Source organism: Lynx rufus, unplaced genomic scaffold (genome assembly GCF_022079265.1).
Source record: "Lynx rufus isolate CCGP_SWC_20201006 ecotype Redwood Valley unplaced genomic scaffold, mLynRuf1.p SCAF_18, whole genome shotgun sequence".
Lineage (NCBI taxonomy): Eukaryota > Metazoa > Chordata > Mammalia > Carnivora > Felidae > Lynx > Lynx rufus.
Window position 1 is genome coordinate 37,178,042 of NW_025814832.1, and position 24,033 is coordinate 37,202,074.

The following is a 24,033-nucleotide window of genomic DNA, read 5'->3' on the forward strand; positions in this document are numbered from 1 at the left end:
AAGAGTGAGACTTGCATGCATGTATTCAATGTATCTCCGAGCACAGTTGTATGTACATGTGATCGACAGCGTGTGCAAACAGCCCCAAGAAAGGGATTGCACGGTATAGCTGAACTGATACTCCGTTACTATGGATGGCTATGCAGCCACTAAAAAGAATATGTCTTAAATAACAGGCAATATGTGGGGCTACTGCTTACAATTTCTATCCAATGCAAAATATCCCTCCTAAATGTAGAGTTTGATTTCAGCAAAATTGAAGGGACATTTGGAGCCAGGGCATCTGTATGCAAGCTAACAGTTCAAAACCCGAGTTTTGCTTTCCGATGGAATATATAAATATATTTCTTGCCTCATTTCTGCCAAAGCATATTTTTCTTCCACATTATCAGTGTTGGAGCAAGCTTTATTTCCCTAGGCTCTTTAGTATTTCTCTCTAGGGTTTTCAGCAACTGTTGGATGAGTATCAATTTATTTTTTTTTTCATGAAAAATAGACAGAAGTTCGGGCACCTGGGCGGCTCAGCCTAGCATCCAACTTCAGCTCAGGTCATGATCTTGTGGTTGGTGGGTTCGAGCCCCGCATCGGGCTCTGTGCTGACAGCTCGGAGCCCAGAACCTGCTTCAGATTCTGGGTGTCCCTCTCTATCTCTGCCTCTCCCTGGCTTGTGCTCTGTCTCTCATAAATAAACATTAAAAAAATTTTTTTAATACACAAAAGTTTTTTTTTTTTTTAAGTCCAATCTATAGGCTCTGACCTGGAAAGATTTTTGTATGTGTTGTTAAATGAAAAAAGCAGGTTATGGAGTGAAGGGTGGTGAATCATTCTGTTCAAAAAATAGGGATAGAGCCACCCTTAAAATCCATTTATCGGTCCCTTATAAAACTAACCTCAGCAATTGTACCCCTGGGCATTTATCCCAGAGAAGTGAAAATGTTAGGTTCACCCCAAAACGTGTAGGTGAATGTTCATAGCAACATTCTTAGAAATAGCTGAACATCACAGGCAGAATCACTAGTAACAATCAGATGTCACAAACTGTGGTACATCCCTGCTGCGCAATATTGCTGCTCAATAAAAAGAAACAAACCGTGGGGGCACCTGGTAGCTCAGTCGGTTAAGCATCTGACTCTTGGTTTCGGCTCAGGTCGTGATTTCACAGTTGGTGAGTAGGAGCCCCCCGGCTCTGTGCCGAGAAGGAGAAGCCTGCTTGACACTCTCCCTCTCTCTCTGCCCCTCCCCCTCTCACTTGCACACTCTCTCACAAGCTCGCTCTCTCTCTCTCTCAAAATAAAAAAACAAACTTAGAAAAGCGGGGAGAGCCTCACATACGTGTACGCGAGTAGGTGTGCGCACGGGAAGGTGTGGGAAGATACCCAGCAGACTGGTTGGCCTCTGGAAAGCGAGTCTGGAAAGAGATGATTTAATTAACCTTTTCGCGTCAGCCTCTCCAGTATTTGACTTGTTCCAACAGGCGTGTGTGTGACTTGGTAAATTTGTTCAGACCCACAAGGTAGCCCCCAAACGGTGTGTGGGGAGAGGGAGAAGGCGTCAAGAGCTCCGCCTGGCCCGCAGCCATGCCTGGAAAACCCTTGCTCTGTATTTCCACGAACGTCTGGAATCGGGATCGAGGGGAGAGCGTGACTGGCCCACTCTGGCCTCCGTGTGTCCCGCTTCCCGGCCACCCTGACACCACCAACCTACCGTCGTGCTTTTTCCTGCCCCTCACAGCCTCTCGTGGCTCTCCACCAACCCCGGGCACTCAGGGAAGAGAGCAGGGGCGGGGGGTGACCTCTGGGTCCAGCACTGGCGAACCTTCCCTGAGCCGTCACCAGGGGCCAAGAATCATCTGAGTGCCTTTCAAGCATTGCCTCTTGCGATTCTCCCTAGAGCCCCAGGAGAGGAAGCCTGTGGTTGTACCCATTCTACAGATGAGGAGATGAGGTCGTTCTTGCTCGGCCTGGCACGGAGAACACCGTCGAAGCGTATCCCACTGGGGGCGTCACCGTCCCCTGACCAAACCCGGCCCTCCCACCGATGGCCCTCGAGGCCCGCGGGCCTTCAGGAGGCAGGGGTGTTCACCCGGCACCCCTGCCCTCTGGAGGCGGCAGCTTAAGGAAATCGACAGAGGGGAACGTCTGGCCCGTTGACCGGCCAACGGGTGGGAGGGCCGTGTCCCCTGAGCCCTCTTGATCGGAAGTATGGAGAGACGGATGCCAGTCGGGTGCAGGCCCTGCTTCTGACATTGGTCATTGGTCAGGCTGGGCTGCGGGAGGCCAGCAGGACGCTTGGCAACAGCTGCAGAGCAAGAATTGGCCCCAGTTGGAAACAGCCCCAACCCCGGCCACACAGTGTCGTCAAGAGGAGCTCCTGGCCGGAGCGGAGAGGCCGAACCGGGCACGAGGGGGTTGGCCTGCGGGGCGGGGCCTGGCGCCCTGTGTGCCCCGCTCTCCGCCCGCGTCTGCTTCTGTGCTGGGCGCCCCCAGACTGCAGGGGAGCAGCTGCTAGGAGAGCTGGACGATAGCTTCTGGAAGGGACGACCGGCTTCTCCTCCCGCAGTTACGAAAGTACCCGGGACGTCCTGCCTCCCACTCTGCGGAGGCTACTTCTCAGAGTAGGGAAGGGAAACCAGGCAGGGGGGGTGGTCCTGGCCTTTCTGGAAGTTTCTCTGGCTGCAGGTTCTCTTCCCTCCATCACCTTGAGTGAGTCAGCTCGGGTCATGATCTCGCGGTTTGTGGGTTCGAGCCCCGCGTTGGGCTCTGCGCGGACAGCTTCGGATTCTGTGTCTCCCTCTCTCTCTGCCCCTCCCCAGTTCTCTCTCTCTCTCTCTCTCAAAAATAAATAAACATTAAAAAAAATTAAAAAGAGAGAGAAAGGGGAAGGACACAGACACCATGGTGGCAGATTTCATCCCAACTCCCCTGACCCAGACCCATACCTGCCGCCACACGGCCCCCAGCCCCGCCCCCTCTACGGGGCCTTCTGAGTGCAGCCACCAAACTTCCCGCCGCTCCCCAGGCTCTGACCCCAGCCCTGCCTTTTCTCGGCTTCCTCCTCTCCCTGGAAGTCCCCTCCACCTGTTCCCAGGGGCAAATTCTTTGTCATCTCTCAAGATGGCTCTGCAGTCGCCTTGGACAGCATGTCCTGCTTGATGCCCCTTGTCCCTGCTTGGTGACTGATGGTGTGCCTATCACTCTTACACACGGTCACACACAGACCACGGTCACCTTTGGGGCACGCCGCCCTCCATCTGGTGCTTCTCTGGGCGCCCATCCCCGCGCCAGACCAGGGAGGCCAGAGCGGGGATTTCTCCTCTCTCCGTGCCCAGGGCCCGCACAGAGCCTGGCGCGCGTGCGGCACGTGGGGCTGGAGTCGATGGATACGTGAGCGCACGGAACACTTAGAATGTTCTTTTCCTCTCATTGTCTCCAGGGATCTATAAAGGCCACTGCTTCCGGATCAATCACTTCCCAGAGGACAATGATTACGACCACGACAGCTCGGAGTATCTCCTCCGTAAGTGCCAAGCATCTTCCGCTTTCCTTGTATGTGTGGGAGGCAGGGGGGCAGCTGCAGGAAAGACGGGCCCCGTGAGGGCGAAGGGGTGCTGTTCTCTTGATGCTCTTTCTCTCCCTTTCTGATTCAGAATTGTTAGTTTGGAGGATGGACTTATGTCCAACGCTGCCATGGCATGCTGGGTATCCCAGTGGGGTTACTTGGTGCCCAGGCCAATGCCTGGGGAGACTGAGGCCCAGCCAGAGCAGGTGACGGTGTGGGCGCTCTGCTCGCCAGGACTGCTGGTCACGGCGAGCTGCAGAGTCGCTGGTTGCTGCCATGGGGCCTGGCGCAAGGAGGTTAAAGACACAGGCCTGCCCAGGCCAAGCGTCCCTAGGGGGTTGTGATACCCCCAAGTACGTTGCCCTCCCGGCCCTGGACCTGCCCACCCCACCCCCCACGTACCCAGCATTCTGTTCTTGAAAAATCAGACGGTCCGGTGGGGAGCCACCGCCTCTGCGCCTGTCCTGTGGTTGGGTTGACCCCCAGACTGGAAGTCACAGCATATACTGGACAAGGACAAACCCGTCCCACACGGGAAGTCCAGATCTCATCCCTGGGCCTGTGAACACCACCCTGGGAGAAAGGAGGGGGCCACAGCCACAGAAGGTGCCTGGAAATGAAAGGACAGCACCCCTTGAAGCCGTTTCCCCCTTTCCCATGAGTCAGAACACGCACACAGCTGCTCACGGCGTCACCCTCGGGGCCCGGGGGCCGGCTTCATTGATGGAGAATCGACAGCAGCGTCCTCAGAGGGAGCGCAATTCACTCTGCACCTGCTTGTGGACCGTTTTCTTCTAAGAGGAAGGATTTGGGTTGTGAGTCGTCTGGTCAAACAGTACAGCGTGCAGTTCCCGTAGAGCCTGGGGAAGTGTCAGGAGGCTCTGGCCAGACCCAGAACCCGAACAAATTTGGCCAGCTCTGCCTCCCTCACCTTCTCTTCTTCCTCCTGCCTCTCCTTCCTTTCTGCTTTCTGGGGCCAACGCTGAAGCAAGCAAATGAGATTCCGTAGGGCCACCGCAAATGGCCGTGCGGCTTACGCACACACTCGCCTACACCGTGGTATAAACGACACCCTTCGAGTTGTACAGTGCGCGGCCTGCACAGCCATCTGGGGCGACCCCTGGTGCTCAGCCCAGCTGGGATGGCTCATGAGCATCGGCCCAGAGGTCAGATGATGTAGCTTTCTGGGGTTCCAGCAGGAAGCAGACGGCATGCTCAGATGCGGTGAACGAAGGGTGTCTAGTGAAGGACTATTTACAAAGTGAGGTCAGGGTTAAGGAAAGCTTGCAGGGGGTGGGGAGAGCAGCAGGGCTAGTGGCCACAGGAGCCCTTGCACTCCGGGGCCTGAGCAGGTGAGGAGCGCAGGCATGGGAGTCTGGAGAAGGGAAGCCGGGAGGACAGGGCTGCCCGGCAGGCGCTGGGGCTTTTAGGAGGGAAGGCAGTCACCTCACCTCCCCGGAGCCTTCAGGAAGGAGGCTCGGGGAATACTGTTTCCCTGCACGCTCCTCCCAAAGCCAGAGGCAACGGAGCCCAAGTATCCCTTGCATGGTGCATGGTGCGGCCTCCCGGGGCCCAGGGCAGGACGCAGAAAGTTCGAAGGAGGACCGGGAGGGGCAAGTCAGGGATGTGCAGCACACTCTCCCCTCCAGCTTCAGGCTCCCACTGTCCCCGGATTCCACCTGCGGTGCCCGAGGTGGGGGGGGCGTGAGGGCTAGGAGGGGCCCCGCAGCGATTTTCCCAAATCGATGGGGACAGCACAGACGAAAGATCATTTGGGAAGGAAACGCCCTCCTCAAGTGTGCTCTGTGGGGGCCCGGCGGGTTCATTCACAAGCTGCTGATGGAATTGGGGCGGAGGGCAGAGCTAACCCTCCGACGAGGGGGTGTTTTTCCACTCGGGGGCTGGAGGAAAAAGGAGCTGGCCCCGAAACGAGATTCGGAGTACAGGTACCTGTGAGCTTCAGCCAGAGGGAGCAGGCAACGTCCTCGAACTGGGGGGGCCAAGGTCACGGTCACCACGGCCGTCCCCCACAATTCCCAGTATTTGGCCCTCTGGGCCCCAGAGTATTGTGACCCCCAAAATACGCAGAAGCACAGGAGACAGAGAGGAGGGGTCATGAGAGTTCATTTATTCACCCATTTAACACAAAGTTATTCTTGGGCCTATTACATGCCAGATACTGTGTTAGCCACACGTGTCACTGCCGTGGCGGAGCGGATGCTCCAGTGGGTCAGAGAAGGTCGTGGAAGGTTCCATGGTGCTTGCCTGTGGGAGTGGCAGCTTAACCATCCGGGCGAGGGGTATCGACCCTGACAGGTCCAAGGCCGTGCTTCTCACACACCCTGCCTTCCACAATTCGAGAACAAAGTCAACCTTCCGACCATGCATTCTGAAGTCTTCCCGAGAAACCAGCCTTGTGCATTGAGTTCCTTCGCTGTCAGAGGGGCTCCTCCCCCAAACCCGGGGGCTCTGGCAGTGCCCCCACTGGTTTGTACATCCAGGTGTGGGGTCTGAGCGGTCACCCCACACACAAACACACAGCCTGCCGTGTCTTTTCCACCGGCCCCTCTGGCCCGGGGGGTTCCCACCCATCCCACCCTGGTCCTGGGGTCCCTTTTCCGGGTGCCACATTTCCCATCACGGAGCCGATTTGGGTGCTAAGGCTCGCAGTATTGATGTCAGGGCTGCTGGGAGGCCCCTGTGCCTGAGGGTGAGTGAGAAGGAGGTACCAGTGCTCCAGACAAGACGCGGACTCTCTCCAGGGCTTGATTTGGCCTTGAGGCACGGCCCGGACCTCAGCCTTGCTCGTCCCTCAGCTCTGTGCAAGACCCACGCTGCACCATTGTCTACGGCAACCCCAGCTGGCTTCTGCACATCCAGAGCCCTGGGATGAGCCTTTGTGGCAAGGGACAGGCACGCACATGACTGACGTGGGCAGGATGGATGGCTCTGAGCCAGGTCTGGCCTCAGCGACCTTAGAGGCACTGGGCTCCCTTCTCCCCAGCCCCTCTGACGCATCTGCAGAACGGGGGCATCCAGGGGGAGCTGACCCCGGATTTTCTGGCCAGCGTGGCTTTGAGGCACGTTTCCAAAGCCCACGGGAAACCTCCTCCCAGAGCCTGCGGCTGCAAGAAGGCAGAGGAAGGGGGAGGAGGTGCTGGAGAGAAGAGCTTTATTTAATGCCCCCAACAAAGCCCCCTCTGTGAAGCGGGGCACACACTGGTGGGCTTACAGGAAAGGAGACAAATAGTGCCTTGAGACGCTGCAAGGCCACAAACCGGCTCAGCTGACTCAGGAGTCGGTGCCTGCCAGGGCTCCCCGACTCGCTGTCCCCCGCCGGGGCCACCAAGGGTCCATGTGGCCAGGATTTCTACTGGGCTGGGAGACCTGTAGGCCCATCAGGAAGGCTGAGCTCAGGGCTCCTCCTGAAGCCCCACTTCCCTTCCTCCTGGCCCTTCCAGCCAGATGCTAAGGAAGGGGGACCCGTATCCCCTAAGCCCCTACCAAGTGCAGAAAGTGTATTCTTTTCCTAGGGCCGCACGCCGGCTGGCTTAAAACAACAGGAATTTACTGTGAATTTACGCTCTCTCTCGGTGCGGAGGCTGGAGTCTTCAATGGGATGTTGGCAGGGCTGGGCTCCCTCCACGGCGCCCAGGGGTCTCTTGCGACGCCTGTCGGCTCCCCACCCTCCTTGACGTGGGGCCCCCTCACTCTTATCTCTGCCTCTGCCTTCACACGACTTCTTCCCTGCCTGTGTCTCTTCCTCTGCTCACGAGAGCACTTGTCATTGGATTTAGGACCCACTCTAATGCAGGATGGTGTCCTCTTGAGATCCTTAATTTAATCACACCTGCCAAAAAACCCTTTTCTAAATAAGGTCTCATTCATAGATACCTGTGATTAGGACTTGGTCATACCTACTGGGGGGAGGGGTGCAATTCAACCCCTACAGGTAGGTATTTAATACTACTCTCCCCAGGTTACGAAACAGGAGACTTGGGGCGCCTGGGTGGCTCAGTCAGTTAAGCGGCCGACTCTTGTGTTCAGCTCAGAGCGTGATCTCACAGGTTGTGAGTTCGAGCCCCACGTCGAGCTCTGTGCTGATAGCGTGGAGCCTGTTCGGAATTCTCTGTCTCTGCCCCTCCCCAGCTCATGCTCTCGCGTTCTCTCTCTCTCTCTCTCTCTCTCTCCCTCAAAATAAATAAGCAAACTAAAAAAAAGGAGAGGAGACTGACGTTGTCAGAAGTTAGCCGCCCTGGTCGGTGGCAGAGCAAGTGTGCAACTCCAGCTTGGCTGGACAGTGAGGTCCACGCACGTCCCCACGTGTGAGGGACCCACACCCCGCCCTGTGACCTCAGGAGGCCCCTGTCTGTCCCCGGGGGGGTGGGGAGGGGGACGATGACAGCAATGATGGCAGTGGAGATAAAGGCTGTCACTCAGAAGTATGTGCAATGGCCAGGCCCTGTGCTAAGCCTCTTAATACACACGAAACCCACCAGAGGAGGTGGGTCCCTGCTCCCAGCTGCTTTCCGCAAACGGGGAAGCTCAGTGTTAAGTGAAGCGGCCTGACAAAATAGCCAGCATGTCCCAGAGCAGACCCAGACCCACCTGATGCCAAAGGCTGCGTCCTCAGCCACCCGTCACCCCTTCCCAGCCTTCCAGAGGCTCCTTAGAGACCGCGTGCGTGAAAGGCTCAGCGTAGCGGTGAGGGTGCGGCGTCTGAATGGAAGGCAGACCAGCGTTTTCATGGCTGTTATTGGGGCTCCCAGATACCATTGAGGGGCCCTCCTGCCTTCGGGCTGGCAGGGGGAGCCTGCTGCGGGGCCTGAGCCATCGCTTGAGTGGGGTCAGGCTGCCCCCCGCCCGGCCAGCTCCCAACCCGCCGAGGTCTGCAGGGCCTGATGGGAGGGAACCTTCAAAGTCAGGAGAAGGGCCTCGAGCTTCGGGGCTCCCGGCCGACGCCCGAGGCCGAGGCCGTGCCCAGAACGGCGGCCGCCCTCACCGCCCTCTGCTCTGTCTCCCGCCCCGGCCCAGGCATCGTGCGCGCCTCCAGCGTCTTCCCCATCCTCAGCACCATCCTGCTGCTGCTTGGCGGGCTCTGCATCGGCGCCGGGAGGTTCTACAGCCGCAAGAACAACATCGTCCTCAGCGCGGGCATCCTCTTCGTGGCCGCAGGTGAGCCGCCGGCTCCGTTCCGCCGGCACCGGGCGCGCTCCCGGGGCGTGCGCGGGGCTGGGGGGGGGGGGCGACGCGAGGTCGTTGCTCGTAATTGACTTCAAAGGTCCGGGTGCGAGGGGGCTGGCGCGGGGCGTGGGGAGCGGCTGCTCAACGGGCACCGAGTCTCCTTCTGGGGGCGGCGAACACGTTCTGGAACTAGATAGAGGCGTGGGGTGCACAACACTGTAAATGTACTAAATGCCGCTGAAGTGGGCACTTGAAGGGGCTCATTTGTGCCATGTGGATTTCACATCAATCACAAAAATAAATAAGTCTAAGTGTGCACAGTGCCACAAAGGGGCAGTGCCGGCGCCTTGTAAGCCTGGCTGCATCGGGGGGGGGGGGGGGCAGGAGGGTACCCCGAGGGACTCACGGAAGCCAAGACCTGAAGGAGCGGAGGAGGAGGACAGGGTGAAGGGGGCAGAACCGGCAAGGGTACACATCAGAGTCACCCTCTGCGACCCAGTGAAGACCCACGGAGCTGCGGGTGACAGTAACACACGCCCTCCTAACTGGCGTGACACTGGCACTCCTCCGGGCCTCGATGGAGAGACTTCAGCGCATGCCTCACCACTGCAGACGTGGAGGCAGTCAGGCCGGAAGTGGGCTCACAGCTGGCTAGCGGCCGGCAGGTGCACATACATGGTGCGGTGGAGAACTCGGGTTTTCCGGCCCGGGTCTCCGGGGGAATCTTGACGGGGCAGAACTTGGCCGGTGGCATCCTGGAGTCTCCAGGCAGCACCTGCAGAGGTCAGATAAACTTGCAACAAGGGACCCTGTCAGGAGAAACAGGACGTGCCTGACGTCCTAGGCCTTCTAGTAAGTAAATTCGAGATAGGTTACAAAGTTCAGTAATTCTTTCCTAAGTTGTGAACAGAGCTCCTTGCACCGCCTTATCGGTGTTTTTGCTTTCAAAGCATCCTTTGTCTTACCCCAGTCTGGTGAGGCGACCCTAGATGGGCCTGGTCTCTGCATCCTAAAGCCGTCCAGTAGTCCCATGAGGGTGATAATGAGAATCCCAGTAAAGGTGGTGGTTGGTGGTCGAGCTTCCTTTTTGAGGATGGGGAGGGGCCTCACAGGGCCCCACCCCATCTTGTCCTCTCCCACGTCTCTCGGAGGGAAGGCGACTTCCCAAAGCAGTTAAGGGACTGGTTCAAAATCTTTCAGCCAGATTCTTATGGTCCTTCCTCTACATTACTTCTGCTTTTGCGTCCTTCCAGGGCAACAGATAATGTGTGAGTGTGGGGGGGGGGGGCTGTATGTGTGTCAAGGGTGTGTGGTGTGCGTGTGTGTGTGTGTTAGCAAGAAGTACCCCAGTGTCAGGTCTCCTTCTTGGCCACATCCCCATCCCTTTGCTTCTTGTCCCCTCCAGAGGCAGAGGTGGGAGGAAAGGGCCACACCCCATTCTCTCTCCTCCTTCGAGCCCCCAGATTTCTGAAGGTGGGGACCACTAAAGAAGTCCCTGCTGTGAGGTTTGAATCCTGTACCCCTTCCTTTCCCGAGGAAGGGAAAGATTTGCATAACACCAGCTACCACATACTACAGCCGTGGTCCCAGGGCTCGGTGAGCACAACCACATCATCCCAGATTCTGAGGGGGTAGTCAGGTGGTCCAGGTGGCTTCCCTGAAGTCACGTGGTGGCAAAGACACAGGCTGTGCCCACGGCCGTCGGCCTCCAAAGGTGCCCTCTGCCGCTGCCCATTTCCCCAGGGGGAGCCATACAAAGCCATATCCAGATGTCCCGGGTCACTGGAGAAGCTGTGGATTCCAGGGCCCTGGCAGAAGCAGGATTCAAGTGCAGGCAGCTTGGCTCTACTCAAACTCACTTATAATAAGATGAAATTAAATAAATAAAGACCGCAACAGGTGACTACATCCCACCTCTCAGGCTAGCAAAGGTCCAGCATGTTGATACAATAAATTATAGGCTGTTGACACCCACAGTCATACTCCTGTGTGTGTGGAGCGGTGTGGACGCAAGGATGTCCGTGGCAACTTTGTCCTAGCGGAGGGCCGGAAGCCACCTGACGCCCATAGCAGAGACCTGGTTAGGTATCCATGCAGTGGGTGCTACATGCACTTAGACAGACAGCTCTCCGTGGCCTGACGTGGAACCGTCTGCCAGGTGGACTGTTGAGTGACAAGGCAAGAGGACAAAGAGCATTGTGCAAGGAAAGAAAGAGATGTAGGTGTGTGAGAGAGAGAGAGAGCAACAGAGAGGGCGGGGGGGGGAGAGACTAGATACAACGATAATATAAGAAAGAAGGTAACAGGGGCGCCTGGGTGGCTCAGTCGGTTAAGCCTCCAACTTCGGCTCAGGTCACGATCTCACAGTTCGTGAGTTCAAGCCCCCTGTTGTCAGTGCAGAGCCCCCTCCGGATCCTTTGTCCCGCCCCCACCAATCTCTCTCTGCCCCTCCCCCACTTGCACTTTCCCTCTCTCTCTCTCTCTCTCTCTCTCTCTCTCAAAAATAAATAAAACATTTTTTTTTTAAAAAGAAAGAAGATAACAGTAATGGCCTTCAAGAGGGGAACTAGGTAGCCAAGTACCTGTGTTTTACATCTCATCTGAACTTTTGCTTTATTACCTCAAAACCAATTACTTAAAAGAAAAGTCGACAACCGGAATAAAGCAATACCTATCCAAGGGGGGGTGGCCACCAGCCCCTCCTCCGCCCTCCTGTCCCTCGTCCAGCTGTGGGTCTAACGTCTGCCTCCCTCCCTCCCTCCCACCCCTCTCCTGCCTCTCTTTCAGGCCTCAGTAACATCATAGGCATCATTGTCTACATCTCCAGCAACACAGGTGACCCAAGCGACAAACGTGATGAAGACAAAAAAAACCATTACAACTACGGTTGGTCTTTTTACTTTGGAGCCCTGTCCTTCATCGTGGCCGAGACCGTGGGTGTCCTGGCCGTAAACATTTACATTGAGAAAAATAAAGAGTTGAGATTTAAGACCAAACGGGAGTTCCTCAAGGCCCCCTCCTCGTCTCCCTACGCCAGGATGCCGAGCTATCGGTACCGGCGACGACGCTCACGGTCCAGCTCGAGGTCCACCGAGGCCTCTCCGTCCAGGGCGGCGTCTCCGGTGGGCCTGAAGATCACTGGGGCCATCCCCATGGGCGAGCTGTCCATGTACACGCTGTCCAGGGAGCCCCTCAAGGTGACCACCGCCGCCAGCTACGGCCCCGACCAGGAGCCCGGCTTCCTGCAGCTGCACGACCTGTTCCAGCAGGACCTACAGGAAGGCTTGCGCGTCAGCGTGCTGAACCGGCGGACGACCCCCGTGTGAGCCACCCCCCTCTCTGCACCGGCCTCTCCCCAGAACCGCTGTTTGGATCCCACAGGAGGGCATCTGACCCTTAGGCTGGACCGACCACGGACTGAAGCCAAAACCCAACCCTCCCTCGTCTCCAGAAAGTGTCACGGGCTGGCTGGGAGCGAAGCGCTGGGAGACAGGAGTTGGAAGCCGAAGGCTGACTTTGTCCCCCAGAGGGGCGTTTTGACGGCCCAGGATCCCGAGATCTCCTGAGGCTGCAAGGCCTTGACCAACCTGGGAAAACAAAATCGAGCCATTGTCTCCTCTTGGAAATAATTCTTGCCGGAAGGTCGGGCTTTCAGAGCCCTCCCTCTCTGCCTGGGTGAGGGGCCACCGGGAGGGATTCACCGGGTACACGGGGACCTTTGGACACTGGTCAGGTGCCGTTTGACCTGAGGGTCTGGGTCTGTGAGCGGGAAACAAGGAAGCCGAAACGTGCCCCCTTCCTGTCTGTTTCTTGCTCTCTCTCTCTCTCTTTCTCTCTGGCAGTGGCCGGTTGTTGAAATAACCGTGATCCTGAGGAGAAAGCCCCTGTGGCCAACTGGTGCTTTGGCCTTTGTGCTATCCTGGGGCCGGCTTCCCTCGACCTGAGGAGACCAAGGCCTGTGGAAGAATCCGCAGTGGAGGAGGCCATTCGCTGGCCTGGGTGTGAGGTAAACCCAGAGTCTGTGGCTTGGCATTCTGGTCTGCTTCTAGAAGTTTCTGCCGTACACAGAAAGGGCAGGACGCTCTGACTGTACTTGAGAGTCTGGAAGATTCCACGGGTCTGAAGGAAGGTGCCCATATGGCCTCTTGCCGTGCCCCTCCCCACGGACCCTCCTCAGAGCAGCTCTGTCCCTTCTTGGGGAGCGGAGGGGGCAGACCCCCCACCACCACCGGCGTTTGGCAACAGGAGCCTGAACTTCTGTTCGAGAAAGGGAGACCCGAGGGTGAACAGCGGCCAACACATCAGAACAAACATCCGTTTCCTAAGTGGTTATTGATCGTGACTGGTTGCAAACGAAGGCCAGGGGAGCAAGTGACACTCGGTTCTTCGTCCAGACAACGGCAGCAGCAGCCCCTCCCCCACACCCACTCTTGTCATTTATTCTGCCACCACCCGAAGGGCTCAGCCGAAGGAGTTCGGGCAGTTTGGATGAAAAGGCCGCGCTGTGTTTTCCTTCCTCCTCGCGGGAGGGACATCTCGGCACTCTGGAACCGAGGCGGCGGTTCCGCGTTGGACGTTTTCTTCCAACCACAACCATCTCTTCCCATCCCGAGGCAAGCGGAGAAGGCAGACGCGAGTGTGGGTTCAGAAGACAACCTTTCTGGAACAGGGAGCTCACCCTCTTTTATATAAAACACGTGCTTTCTAAAGACAAATCCTTTCTTACTTTTTGAGACTTGGTCGTCCGATCTCGAGCGGTCGCCTGTGGTCCCGGTAGCTGTCATCCTGAGAAGTGACCAGCGAATTCTTACCTCAGCCACCTGCTCGCCGACCCCCTGGGCGGACTCAGCCCCCAGGAGTTGAGATCTGGGTCACAGTCATCGCCATCCTCCTTCACCCCCGGAGAGGAAATCTCCCCGGGGACCCCTCGCCTGACTGCCCCGGAGCGCTGGCCAGCCGAGGCGCGGTGTGCTGGGGACCCTCCGCGCTTGCCCGAAACCCCTTCCTCCCGTTGAGGTTGGCTTTGTGTGGTGGTTTGTCCAAGCATGTGCAGCCGTGAATGCTGGAGCGTCAGGGCTCGTGGCCTGCCCTGCTGGGGGCCAACCCCGTCCCGTCCTGCCCCCAACCCGACCGCCCTTGGTGCCCCACCCCCCCCGATCTGTGACCCCATCTTCCCGGGCTCGAAGGAAAGGGGGCAACATCTGGGAACCCATCACCCCGCCAGGTCCCCACACTCTTCTGTCACTTCCCAAAGCAAGGCAGCCGTGCTGTTTCTTCCACATAAGTCACCTCCTCCCCTGCTGCCCCGGAAGTTTCTGTCATTTCATGCAGAAAGCTGTGTTCCCATGAATCCTACCTCTCGCCCAGTCCCAGGCAGAGAATGTGGGGCCCACTCTAGGGACCAAGAAAGAGTAGAAAGAAGCAACAAAGAAGGACAGAAGAGCAGGGAGCAGAACCACCTCAGAGCCCCTGGTCTTCACAGCCTTTCTCCCCACCATGCCCGGGCTCCCGGACCCTCTGCCCGGGGCCACCCTTCTGCGCACCGCCCCCCAGCCAGGGGCGCCTGGGGAAGTGGGCGGAGCTGGCTCCCTGCCACCTGTCAGGCTGAGACCTTGCGTCCCCAGAGGGGGACGCAGAGGCCTGTGCCCACCTCCTCCCATCCCACCACCCTCTCCAACCAGCCCCTGTGTGTTTCGCCCGTTAAGCACCTGTGAATCCTGTTACCTACTACTGGTTTTGGGTTGTTAGTTCTGTCTTTTTTTTAATTAAATAAAAACCTTTTTGAAATGTTCTCTTGTTGATGTGGGGGGAAGGGGTCGAGCTCCCTTTGAGTCTTTGTGGGCACTTAGGGCAAACAGTGTCCCTCCTGGGGGACACTGTGGACCCTCCAGGAGAAGGAGGAGGGAGGCCGGGCCCTGTGCCGGCCAAGGTGGGTTTCATCCAGGTCACCAGCCACCTCCCTGGCAACACCAGCTGGTTTCAGACTGCTGAGTGGTATCAGCAAGGTGCCTTTTAACAGATGGGCTGGGAGATGGACAGGCCACCCCTGCGTGTGGTGTGGGCATCTGGGCAGCTGAGCAAGCCAGACCCGTCTTCAGAACCTGCCGGGCGGGGGCCAGCCAGCCAGAACCGCAGCCTCGGAGGCCCTGAGTTGCCTGCCAGGGTTTCTAAGAAGTCCAGCCTCCTTTCCCCCTCCAACTTCGGAAATGATTAAAAAACAAAGGAGGCCAAGTAGCAAAATGACCGGTAAAGCTGGCTCCAACCAGAGGCCAAATGGGACCAAGCCATCTAATCTCAGGCCCAGCCGCCTGAGTCAGAGAGAGGGACCGCCCCCCGCCACCAGGAGTCAGAGAGAGGGACCGGGTGGCCCCTCGGAGCAGGGCAATACGGACACGCTGCGACAGGCCCCCGCGGGTCACAGGGGACGCCCGCTGTAACCCAGCAGGTTCACCCCTGCAGGTGGGCACGGGCTGGATGTCAACTCTATGCTCTTGGGAGGCATGACAAGGGGAGGACTGCTGTCCTCCCCCACTTCTACCCGAGCTGCCGTCCAGGGGACATGTGCATTCAATTACACATCCCCCTTTCTTTCGGGACCCAGACCTCGAGTTTTCCTCCTGAGAGTCAGGGGCTCTGCTGCTCCTCCTGGAGCCTGGAGGCACCAAACTCTGAACACCCAGAAGGTCTTTCCTGGTCCCGGCAAAGGGAGGCCGAGTGAGCCACGTCCCCGCTCTGGTGGCTGCAGGAACCACTCCCCGCACGTCTGAACTTTCTCCCCTGGCTTTTTAACCCTCTTTCCTACCACCTGAGATGGGTCTGTGGGGAAAGTGATGTCCCAGATGCGCTGAGCCACCAGGTCCCAGGGCCCGGCGAGCTCAGCTCCACAGCCCCACCCACTGACCCCCTGCTCCAGCCCGAGCCCTTGCCACCCAGCACCAGCCCCGCGTGCCAGAGGGACTCTGCCTCCTGTTTGTTCTCAGCCCTCAGGAAACTCTGGCTCAGCACAAGCTTTGCAGCCGTTCTGGGGGGAATCCCGTGGCAGTCTGAATTTAGGGGCAGGGTACGGCCTCCGACGTGGGGTTCACGTGGTCCCGAATTTCCGTCAAATAAAAAACTCGGTCTCCCTAGTTTGCAGAGTTAGATCCACAAGAACTGACACAGAACCGGATGTTCTCATTCCCTAACCAAAATGCCCCCCCCCCCCCGAGCCCCGCTCCGGCCCGGGAGCCCCCACCCTTGCCTTCACTTACGCTACTCAGAGTAGGCGAACGGCATTACCAGCAACGCCCAGTCCTAGACTGGCTTAATGCAACGGAAGTTTACTTCTCACTCATGTAAAGTCCAATCGACTGGGTGCGGGGCGGGGGGGGTGGGGGTGGTGGCGGGGGGTCCTGTGCTCCACAGCGTCATTCAGAGTCACAGGCCCGAGCCGTGGGAGCTCAGTCATCTTCAATATCGGCTGCCAAGGTTGCCCTGGCATTGACATCCAGGGGGCCGAGGGGGAAGACAGAGGGCAGGCAATTGATCATGAGAGCAGGGGAGTCTTGTGGGGAGTTTTAAGTGACTTTCCCTCCTGCTCATATGCCGTTGGCCAGAATCCAATAACACGGTCACATCTCTAAGAGCCGGGGAAGATACGAAATGTGGCCTGGCCCAGGAGGAAAGGAAAACAGTTTAGGGAACAGCTGGCCAGTCTCAGTTCCCTGGTCTATGCCTTTCAGCACCGTCCTCTTTTCCCTCCCCCATCACCCACCAATGTTCTTGGGAGTGCCTACGTGAAACCGGGACTCTGTCTGGGACTGCATCTACCTGTGTGTCCTGAGCCCTCCTTCAGCTCCGGCGGGATGCCTGGCCTCTTCTCTGCTCCGGATGCGCCATCCACAAAAACGCGTCTACGCTCCCTTCTCTGTGGACTTGGAAGAACGGGCTTGAGCTTGTGCCTTGACCCCAACAAGAACCAGAATCACTGGACATCGTGACCAGCAGGAGTGGTAGGTGCCGTAAGAATCATCCCATTTGATGGACTCATCCTCGAAGAGGGATAAGCCAAAAGAGGGAGGAAGGGATTAAGGAAGAATAAAAAGAAGGGAGGAAATATTTTTTGAGGACGTTCACAGCAATCATGAAACGGAGATGCCACTAGCCCAGGGGCGGTTTTCTTCTCCAAGGGCCACTTGCCAAGGTCTAGAGACATTTTTGGTTGTCACACTCGGAAGGGGGTTGCTCTTGGCATCTAGCGGGTGGGGGCTAGGGATGCTGCCGAACATACTCCACCCGCCAAGAACGATCTGGCCCCAGATGTCACTAATGCCGAGGCCGAAAAACCGTGCATTGGCCTGATTTTACGGTGAGGGAGACGAGGGCACAGTGAGGTCACTGGTGCGGGGTCACACCCGGGCTTCTGATACTTGCACCTAGGCTGTGGACATGTTAGGAGCACCCGACTGTTTATTCCCAGGATTGCCTGTCCCTGCAACTCTTTCTGATTTTTGCCTTTTTCCCCTTTGCTTTTGAGCCAACAGTTTTGGAAACAGAAATTTGTCACTGCAAGAGGAAACGGGAAAATGGCCGCCTGGCCTGGGTGGGCGCAGGGGTGCCTGGGTTTGGGGGCAAAAGGCTGACTGAGTTCAACCAAACGGGTAACGGGAGATCAAGCCCAGAAACCTGGCCCGGCTTGAGGCCGGGGCTCCACACCTGGGGCGTCCTCCTCTGCCCGTGCCCCTGTCGGCAGCTGCAGGGACACGGCCCGGAGCCAGAAACACCGGTTCATGAGCCAGCAGCACTGGGCAAGCCCCCCAGCCTCTCGGAGCCCCCGTTCCCTCCTCAGTCAGATGAGGAGGTAGCACTTCCCCAACCCCCAGGGCTGTTGGGAGAATGAATGAAACTTGAACTTGAAGGAAAGGTTCGTAAATACCTGAGCTCAGCAACGAGCACGAAGAGTGAACTTTCGGGAGTGTTCGCTGACCAGCAACACGTAAGGAGTTTCCAGATGGATGGTTCTAGAACAGCCTTGGGAGGTGGCACGCTGAGGGTGTGGTTTGGGAGAAACCTGTCATCCCGCGGATCCAACACGGGGCAGTGCTCCCCAGGGAGGGCTCCTGCCCCAGCTGCTTCTCTGGCTGAAGCCCATTCGTTTCCACCCTCTGGTCTCCAGGACACCGGGTGGCAGTGGTCACGGCTGCCCCTGTGGCTCCTGCCTTCTTAGCAGGTCCTGCAGTCCCGCGAACCTTCTTCAGGCTGGAAAGGCTGCAAGAGCCCAGTCCTGACCACTTTCAGGTGCCCTGGGAGCTGGGCTGCACGGGAAGGTCTGGGTCCCTAGCGTGCGGCTGGCACAGAGGAGAGGCCTGGGGGGCGGGGAAGGGAGGGAGCTCCCTGCAGGGAGCTCAGAGGCAGCACGTGACTTCAGCTCCCTGCACTGGTTCCTAATATAGCACCCCTGGCCGCCCAGCCCTAGACCTGAGGGGTGGGGCGAGGGACGGAGGGTAGGAGAGGTGCTCAGGGAGCTCAGAATCCGAAAGGGGAGATGATGCAGGTTCACCCGATACAGGTATTTTTAAACTTGCAGCTCCCAACAAAATTGCCAGTACAACCTCAACCTCGGGAGAAGTCTGTGATGACAGAGGGTTACAGGTGCTTTTTTTTTTTTTCCCCTTGTGCTCACAACTGCAGGAAAGGGTCCCTGGAAGGACCTATTTCCTGACCTTTGTCCCCTGATAAGTTTTCTGAGACACACTAACCCCCGAGGGGGTCTCCAAAATCCACCAATTAAATTGCAAATAGCCAGGTCCTTTTTAAAACAAATAATACTACATTTTCCTAATTCTAAGAGTATTCCATTTTGCCTTTAAAAAAAAAAAATCTAAAAATGCAGAGAAATTAAAGAAGAAAACACTATCAGCCAAAAGTCCTACCGCCCAAGACATAAACCCAGGTATAACATTTCAGGGTACCCCAGTGTAGGTTAATCCCCTGCCTCTGGTCACCACTTTTCATCATGGCAATCTTCCCGTGTCTGTACATATTTCTCAAAGGCACAATCTGTAATGGCTGCATAAAACAGAGATGTGGCCATTTATCTAACCAATGTCCCCTGGCTGCACAGAGCCTATTTGCTCCCTAGATCTTCAATGGTGTCTGAATGGGGCCAAAGGGCTGGGAATCTCAGGATGCGTTTGGTTAAGATCCAGTGACTTCTCACCGTGAACTTCTGGCTCAGCTCTATCCTAGAGGCCGATGAAAAGATAAGCTCCTTGTCCACCCTGAAACGCACTCAGGATCTTGTCTACATGCACACCTGGGTGTCTGGGCTGGGGCGATAACAGCTCCCCTCCCCAGGAGCTAGTAAGCAGCTCCGTGCCAAGTTCCTCTTGAAAGGCTGGGGCTGCTTCATCCCACCAGGCTTCACGTCTAGCCGCCCTCCACCAAGCTAAATGGAATCCCTTCCACTTTCTGAGTGTATCAGCTAGGAGGGCTGTGTAACAAATTACACCAGAACTTAGTGGCATTAAACAACTGTTAGACATGATCGTGGATTCTTATCTCTGCTTGACAGAGACAGGATCGGGATGGCTTATCTCGGCTCCACAGCGTCTGTCTGGGGCCTTGGCTGGAAGACCCGAGGGGTGGGCGCTGGAATCATCTGGAGGCTAATCTGCCCGTGTCTGGCAGTTGATGTGGGCTATTGGCAAAGACTGTAGCTGCAGTTTGCAGCCTGAATGTCTACACACGGCTTCTCTGGGTGGCCTGAGGTTCCTCACAGCATGGTGGCTAGGTCCAAGGGCCAGTGTCCCCAGAGCAAGAGGGAAAGGTAGAAGCCTCGGAAGTCACATAGCATTACTTCAGCTGCACTTTGAGGGTGAAGACAGTCAAAAACCTGCTTGAGTTCAAGGAGAGAGGAAAGAGACTGCACTTGTTGATGGGGAGTGACAAGGTTCTGGAAGTATATGGGGACACAGAAATGCTTCTATGGCCACTTTTGGAAGATGCAATCTCCCCTCCCCCACTTCCAGCCCCTCCCCACCCCACCCAGTCTCTCCAATACCTTGTGGGGCTCTCAGCTTCTTCTCCACCCACCAATCCTCTCTTCCGTCGTCTGTATCCACCGTGCCTTCTGGAACTCCCCGAATCTCCACCTCCTGGGACCCGTGAAACCATCCTCTCTTCTAAGGACACACCTTTCCCTGGTCCTCCTGGTGAAAGCTGTCCCTTCTTCCACTGGGGTTCCCTGCCCAGGTTCCCAACAAAACGTTCCTGGCTGTTCAGCCCCATGACCCGTCCTGAGAGGTGTGGGGCTGCAGAGAAAAGGGATCCAAGACACCTCAGGGTCCAGAGGAGGGTTGGGGCAGGTACACTGGATACTTGCAGCTTCCAACAAAACTGCCAGTACAACCTCAGGAACAGAAGTCTGTGATCAGAGAAGATTATGAACGCATGTCCTTGGACTTGTCATAGCAAGGCGGGGGGCGGGGGGGGGGTGGCGGTGCTGACACCTGCAAACCATTATTCCTCCACTCTCCTGGGGAGGAGCCTTCTCTGAGGGCCAGGGGTCAACCACCCCAACTCCCTGGCCTCACAGCTCTCCTGCCTTCTTGCCTCCGTTGACCTCTGTCTCCAACCTGGATATTGGCATCACCCTGGTCTGCCCCCCACTGTCATCTTCAGGGACAGCGTCCTCCTCTCTGACCACAGCTGCCAGTGCTCCAGCCCCTTCACTGCCTTACCACCACTCCAGCTGTTCTCAAACCTCATCAAGTCCCCCAGGGCCTTGACCTCTCCAAATTCTCCCAATACATCGACCTTCCCGGTTGTAGGACCCTCGAGAGTCATCATTTAAGCTCATCCTTGCCAATGTCTCCATTGCCTTGGTCCCTCTGCTTTCTAGCTTTTCCCTCCTGGGAGAACCCAACCCTCCTAATCTCACCTTCCATCTTCTCCTGAACCCGAGCTGCAGGATGATGCCAGAGAAAACCAAATTGTAAACCAACGCATATGTAGGCGGATAGTGGCCTCCAAGGATGCCCAAGTCCTAATCCCTGGAACCTGTGAGTATGTCACTTTATGTGGCAAAAGGGACTTTGCAGCTGTAATTAAAGTAAGGATCTTGAGATGGGGAGCTCTTCCTGGATTATCTGGGTGGGCCCAGAGTCATCACAAGTGTCCATAAAAAGGAAAGAGGGAGGTAGGAGAGTCAGAGGAGGAGACATGATGACAGAAGCGGAGGTCAGAATGGAGCGATCATAGGCCTTGAAGGCAGCAGAGTTCTGGGTCCCCTGGGCTCACAGGATGGAATTGGGAGCAGCAAGCCTGGTGCAACAAAGGGTCTGAGTTGAATGGCACAGATGAAGTGGGTGTAAAGAGGTTGGACCCACTGGGTGGCACCGTGCTTTTTTTTATAGTATCTTAAGATGAAACGCCCAAGGCCATTTCGCAGCCTAATTAAGGCTGAGCTCAAAATTAGATCAGCATGTTGCCAAAGAGGACGTATTCGGCCCCTCCCAGGCGTGCCCTGGCCCCAGCTCCGAATGAGGTCCACCTCTGGGGGATGTTTCCCTTCCCCTAGTCATGTCTGGTCCTTCTTGGGAAAACAGCAGTCACTTGGGACAAATGAAAACTGGTTCATCTGGACGAGTAAAAATATAGACAAAACTCCCAACTAGCTGAGTGCAGCATATCTAAGGAGTGTGGAAAACGTTGGCTTCAGGATGCTGCTTCCCTTTGAACTTGACTGCAGAGGTAGTGATGATGCCCTCCTGGGGTGTCCCTCAGCAGCTTGAGGTAAATTAGCCATTGCTCTCAGCTGTCCTGGGTCTGCCCCAGCTGCCATTTCTAATGTCCCTGTGGCCTCGAGCCACACAGAAAAGTCCTTTGGATCATCTGGTGGGGCAAGTTATTTGAGCTTCTGTCCCTTTCTTCTTTCAGTCCATCTGTCCATCCAGCCAGCCATCAGTCATTCAACAAACATCTATGAAGATCCCACTCTGGGCTCAGATCTAGGGGTGTCCTCTGAGGGCACCCAGGACGAGTACATAATAGTCTGTCTCTACCCTCCAGAAGTTTATAGCCCATAAGAGAAAGCTGGTCCATCTGTGCTCTGTAAATAATCATAACAGCACTAGCCGCCCCGAACCCATTGCCTACTATTAGCTCAGGCCACCATAACAACATCCCACAGACTGACTTAAACAACAGAAATTTATTTTTGCAGGGTGCCTGGGTGCCAGTTAGTTGGGCGTCTGACTTCGGCTCAGGCCACGATCTCACTGTTTGTGGGTTCGAGCCCCGAGTCGGGCATTGTGCTGACAGCTTGGAGCCTGCTTTGGATTCTGTGTCTCCTTCTCTCTCTGCCCCTCCCCTGCTTCTGTGTGTGCCGTCTCTCTTTCTCTCTCAAAAATAATTTGAAAAAAACAAAAACAAAAAAAGAACTTTATTTTCACCTGGTTCTGGAGGCTGAAAGACTTAGAACAGGGGACTGCACGGTTGGCTTCTGGTAACACAGCCCTCTTCCCGGGGTTTACCTTCTCACTGGGTCCTCACGTGGCAGGGAAAAAGAACAAGCCTTCTGGTATCCCTTCTTTGAAGGATGCTAATCCCATCAATCCCATCGCGGGGGCCCCCTTCTCATGACCTCATCTAACCTAATCACTGCCCAAGGGTCCCACCTCCAAATACCGTCACATTGGGTGGTGCGTCGACATGTGAATTTAGGGGGGACATAATCCTGTCCGCAGCACCTGACACGGGCTAAGCTGGTAAAGAGCATTATCTCTGATGCCTGCCAGCTCCCCAGCCAGCCGGCGTTGCCCTCATTGATAGATGCGGAGGGGCGGCTTAGAGAGGCTGGTGACTCCCGGGGAGCCGGGCTCAGCAGAGCAGGCTCTGAGCCTGGGCTGGCCGCTCGACCCTCCTTCCCACGCCCTGGGGAGGGGAGGGCCCGCGCAGAGGGCGCAGGTGTCTCCCAGCCCTGGCTCCCCGGCAGACACCGGCATCCACGGAGCCCCTTCCCTGGCACCGTGAGGGTTCCCGAGAGCCACACAGGCAGCGTGACTGTGGCCTCAACGAGCAGCAAAGGTCTGAAGGAGCTTGGAGGCAAGGCGACGGGACCGGGAGACTCGCCCGCAAACCCCTGGAGTCGCCCACATCGTGGCAGATTTACACAAAGAGGACTTCAAAAGGAAGAGGCCATCCATCTCTCATGCTCTGAGGCCGGTGGAGGACTCAGGGCCCCCCGCCCCCCGGCTGCCCAACCCCCTCCTGCCTCCCCCACTCCCGCCGAGGGAAGGTGCAGCCCGGCCTCCGTGATGGGCCTGCTGTGTGGTCCGCGGTGGCCGGTGATGCTGAGCGTACCCCACGGGCCAGGCCCCACTCAGCACCCTTCCCAAGACCTTCGGCGGCTCCCGCACTGGAGAGCTCAGGATGCCCACCCCCACCGCACCCGGAGATTCAAAGTACATCTCTATTTCTTCAAATGACTTCCTATCTACCTGTAGTGCCGAAATTAAGTCGTAATATAGTGCTTCTTTCTAGATATTCTGTCCTAAACCACCGGAACCTTCTTCTCGCCCCCTGACTGCCGCTTTGTGGGTGTGCCTGGCACACGGTGAGTCTGCCTCGGGCTACCCCACGTCCCTCCGAGGACCCCAGGCACCTGGCACTTGAAGCTGGGCCCACGGGCCGTGCGAGGGGCTGGGGTCCTGGGCCAGGCCTCTGCTCCGGGGAGCTCCCCCTGGAGAAGGCCCGCCCGCCCGGACACAGAAAGGCACTCTCAGGGGGCCAGTCCCCTGCGGGAACACAAGCAGGGGGCAGGGAGAGAAAGGGAGCACAGATGAGGGGGGGGATCTCTCGGGAGGTTATAACCGGAAGGGAAGGCTGGTTTGCAACACAGAGGTGAGCTCTAACTGCCCAGGCGCCCCTGCATGTGTTTCTCTTGTTACGGGAGCCCGAGCCAAGAACTTGGAAGGGTAGAGGAAAAGGAAACTTGTGCTCACCAGTAGTCACAACAGATCTTGGCCATTCCTCCTGGCTCCGACCATGGCTTCAGAGGTGGGGCTCTGGGTTCCGAGAGCTGGCTTCACCGTTTACCAGCTGTGTGACCTTGGGCAAGTCGCTTCTGTATCAGTACCTGTAAAATGGATGTGACAGTTGCACTCACCTTATGGAGTGGTGTGAAACTTAAAGACAGTGACGTGGAAAAGCTTAGCAGGGCACATGATATATAGTAAACACTCACCGGATGAGCCGTTCCTACGATCGTCATTACCCTTAATGGTCTGTGACGCCTGAGTGTTTCTCGCG

General features: G+C 56.9%; 1 protein-coding gene across 1 annotated transcript in view; it reads left to right on the forward strand.

The window, feature by feature from the left end:
* The window catches only part of CACNG4 (calcium voltage-gated channel auxiliary subunit gamma 4), a 54,873-nt gene extending 42,805 nt beyond the window's left edge, over positions 1 to 12,068 (forward strand). Inside the window, exons 2-4 of the mRNA XM_047080389.1 lie at positions 3,433 to 3,516; positions 8,593 to 8,733; positions 11,530 to 12,068. Coding sequence (XP_046936345.1) covers positions 3,433 to 3,516; positions 8,593 to 8,733; positions 11,530 to 12,068 — 764 coding nt within the window. The remainder of the gene's footprint in view (positions 1 to 3,432; positions 3,517 to 8,592; positions 8,734 to 11,529) is intronic.
* The last annotated feature ends 11,965 nt before the right edge of the window (positions 12,069 to 24,033 follow it).